The 4,134-nt window shown below is 33.3% G+C and overlaps 1 protein-coding gene across 1 annotated transcript; it reads left to right on the forward strand.

Moving 5' to 3' along the window:
- The first annotated feature begins 460 nt into the window (after positions 1–460).
- LOC135144452 (ras guanine nucleotide exchange factor P-like) lies at positions 461–1,653 on the forward strand. The gene is made up of 3 exons (XM_064076492.1): positions 461–523; positions 616–1,064; positions 1,593–1,653. The coding sequence occupies exons 1-3, from the start codon at positions 461–463 to the stop codon at positions 1,651–1,653; spliced, it is 573 nt and encodes a 190-aa protein (XP_063932562.1).
- The last annotated feature ends 2,481 nt before the right edge of the window (positions 1,654–4,134 follow it).

Consider the following 4,134-nt stretch of genomic DNA (forward strand, 5'->3'; position numbering starts at 1 on the left):
AATGATACGACGTTTTTCTTCATTCAGTGAAGATATATCAAGATTGCGAGAAATGAAACTTGTGTTTTTTAATGAGAACATATCTGATGTGTGAACTGTACTCACATGCTTACAAAAGTTACTTTTATATACCAAATATCAAAAAATTGCTGAATTGCAATTCACACGGAAATAGTTTGAAGAATTGCTGAATTGCAATAAATTATTAAATGACCATATATGGACATGAAAAAACTGCTGATTTGACATTTCACCCTCCTACTTCATTGCAATCAATCTTTAAATGACCATATATGGACATGTAAAACTGCTGATTTGACATTTCACCCTTCTTCGCCATTTATTTTCTGCATATTCTGCATTATTTTTCCTATATATTTTGCATAGGAACTCGTAATTGTTTGTCTTAATTCTGTGTCTGTTAGTGTTAAGTGCTAATTGTTGAAAAAAAAAAAAAAAAATGAAGTATTCCTTGAGTCTCAAGAAACCAAAAATTAACATCCTCCAGGATGTAGTGATACAGGTAGGTTTTTTATTTTTGATTAATTTAAAAAAAAAAATGTTTTTATATTCATAAAATGTAGAAATGTTTATAAGTATTTATTTTATTTTCAGCCGCCTTTGCCCAAACTGCGTAGACTTGCAGATCTACCTGAGGAAGAAATTGAAAAACTAAAAACAAAAAGTGAGGACGCCTCCACTTCCGCTGTGGAAGACTCCCAGACACCTTCCCAGCTAGATATATCAGGGCTGGAGGAGCCGTGCGTCTCTATGACGCCCTCACTGTTTGAGGGGTTAGAGGCGCACGGAAAAAGCTTGTCTTTCCTTCGTAATGTTTACGGAGTTACGGAGGAAGACGAACAGAGGCAGAGAGAGCAGCAAGAGCAGCAGGAGCAGGAGCAGGAGCAGCAGCAACAGCAGCAGGAGGAGCAGCAACAACCGGTCCGCAAATCACCATCACCACCGACGTCTCAACCAACACCTGCCCCTGATACACCTCATCCTGCTGCACCTGATGATTCGGGTGATGAATTCGAAGACGAAGACAATGCATCTACATTATTGTATAATTTTAAGTGGAAGTGTAGGGCAGCGCAGGACAGACATAATACGCGACAAAGGGAACTAGTGCAAAAACAAAAAAAGTGCAAAAAAAACATTAAAAAATTAGCAAATCAAATTGCAACTCTCCAAAGACAGTTAGTGGAAGAACAAAGTGAATTGCGGGGTGCAGAAAACGAAATGAAAAAAAGTATTCAAAAATCCGACAAATTAAAGAAACTATATGTAAAAATAAAATGTATATAATCTCATAGTGTCAGTAGTAGTGTTAGTAGCGTTAAAAGTGTTGAAATGTTTTAGTAGTAGAATTAGTAGTGATAGTGGTGCTTGTATTGTAATAGTAATATTTATATATCAATAAATAATATAAGTATTTTATTTCGCTTGTTTTTTTTTTTTTTTTAAGTGTTGCATGTTGGGCAGTATATATCCAAATCAATGGTTTTGCCAAACAATATCCTGTAGCATTTTCGCTAAAATTTTTGGAACCACTATAATCGTCAATAATGGTGTAATTAGGTGACTTGCAGCGGCTTTTGTTTCTTAAGACAAATTCTTGTTTATACTGTAGTGGGATCGATGTATCGATAATATCAGGAATATTGTGACAAACCATACACGAGCATTTCTTAAACAAAAGTCCATGTTCTCCTTGGGAATGGTATCGCTGTTAGTATTTAGAGAGGTAGCTTGTAGAGATGGTAAGTTCTGGTAGGGTGGTACAAATTAACGAGTAGAGACAGACAAAAACAAAAAATTATTTTTGTTTATTTTTGCCGAACACAGCGTTATAAAAATTTATTGATGTCTTGTCGAGCATCAAGTCATCCTTCAACGATGGAACGTACGTCCCACTGGCGTCGTCGTCCCAATTTTCGAGTGATGTTACTTTTGGGGGTTCAGAATTGAACCATTTTGATGGTTGAGATGGTATCGGTGGTGATGCTTTGGGAAGTGCAGCTTCGCGGAGCTGTCGCTCCCTTTCCCAAGCCTCCCTATGACACCTAAATATATGCCTCTGGAGTCTCCCCTCTAGCATTCGATGGCTCCTATCGTATGGGCAAACTATAAAATCCTCTAAACAAAACAAAAAAAAATATATGAAATTTACATACTGTAATAAAAATATAACCTTACCCATGTCCCTAGATATCTATTGGTTAATTCTCTTGATACTAGTTAATCAGTTATAATCACATCTTTCATATAGTCTTGAATTTATATACGAAATTAATCCCTTCTTTTACTCTTTTTCCCTCTCTAATTTTTATTTCAAGTTGACGATTCAGTTGTTTTTCTCTTATCGAAAATGCAAGAGTTTCACTAATTCAGAAAGATTTAGCAACTACGATTTAATACAACAACAAGTTATTTAATACGTTTTAAATTATTTGTCCAGCAGCACGATATGACTCATCATGATCCACCACCACAGCATAGGCTAACATATACAAATTTAGAAGTAGTAGAAGTATCAATATATATATATATATATATCTTTTTTTTAATAGTGCTTTTTGATGGTTTTTTGTTGGTTTTTGATAGTTTTTTGGTTTTTTATTTGTTTTTGATGTTTTTCTTTTTTTTATTGATTTTTGATGGCTGTTTATAGGTTTTCGTTTTTTTTTTTTTTAATGATCTTTTGTTGTTTTCATATAAAATTCAACAAAAAGCGGTTTTCGGTTAACTGGAATTTTTTTTTTTACTGTCTTAGTATATTTAGTTGTGATGGTAGTAGTCATATAACAATAAATATAAAGAATAACCTATTTCGCTTTTTTTTTTTTTTTTTTTTTTTTTTTAAGTGTTGCATGTTGGGCTTATTCGAATCCTTTTTCGATGGTCTTTTTTTCGACCTGAAAAAAGTTTTACGTAGCGACCTCGAAAAAACTAAAAATGGCTCCTGTATCAAGGTTGACGTGGACAGAATCGATTTTTTTGAACAAACTTATGCGTTCGTTCCAGAAGAAGGTTTTGCTGTATGCAACCGATATTCTATTTCTTACCATTTGGACACTAGAAACTTTTGCCCTTTTCTCCCTTATTTTCAACTTTTTTCAAAATTTTTTTTGTTCAACATATGCCTTAATTTTTTTAGCATTTCCCCGTTCCCCTGAGCCGACATGCTACCTCTTACCGCTTACGAACTATGACGTTTTTTCGTTATTACTACTAAACGGTAGCAAAAAATATTTATTTTGCTAAGTGGACCTATAGACTGTTCACTCAGAAATATTTTGGTACAAAAATATATTTTTTAAGTTTTACCGTTTGGGCGCCACAAACTTTTGCCCTTTTCACAGTCATGTCAAAAGTTAGCGAAAAACCGTCGACGGCTGTCGATATTATTTGTTTTTGTCAATCTTTTTTGCTCTATACACGAACCTCCTATCTCTTACCATTTTCGAGTAACAAAAATTTTTTCTATTTAAACGGTAGATACACCTATGAGTCATAATCATTTTTACACACGATTAGATAGTACTTCATGAATATGCATTTGATTTTGTGGAAAAACTAACTTTTCAAAATTTGGATTTTTTTTTTGAGATTTTTTTTGTTTTAATTTTTCTTTGGATTCTTTGAATTTTTTAAATTTTTTTTTTCACCAAAACTTCTAATTTACTTTCCTACTGCTCAAGGAAAACTTTTTTTCGAATTTTGACAACCTTTTTTGACAAAAATTGTTGCGCCCCAAACTCAAATTTTCACATATTTAATTACATGGACCTATTGATTATTCATCCAAAAATATTTTGACACAAAAAACAAATTTTTAACTAATTCCGTTTGGTCACCACAAACTTTTGCCCTTTTCTCCGAAATGCTAAACTCAAACTAAAAACCGTCGACACAGGTGCATGTGTTTCGTATTTTAGGAACTTTTTTGTTCTTTGCACGAACCTCGTATCTCTTACCGTCTTCGAGTAAAACATTTTTTTTTTTATATTTAAACAATTATTGCACCTCCAACCCACATTTATTTTTACACAAATGTGTCATTAGTTTATAGGGATGCATTTTTATTTTTTTAACAAACTTTCTGCCCTTTGGCACCCTCAAGCGATAATT

The sequence above is a fragment of the Zophobas morio genome, unplaced genomic scaffold (genome assembly GCF_036711695.1).
Source record: "Zophobas morio isolate AGI-343-1 ecotype UQ-CSIRO unplaced genomic scaffold, CSIRO_AGI_Zmor_V1 ptg000100l, whole genome shotgun sequence".
Taxonomy (NCBI): Eukaryota; Metazoa; Arthropoda; class Insecta; order Coleoptera; family Tenebrionidae; genus Zophobas; species Zophobas morio.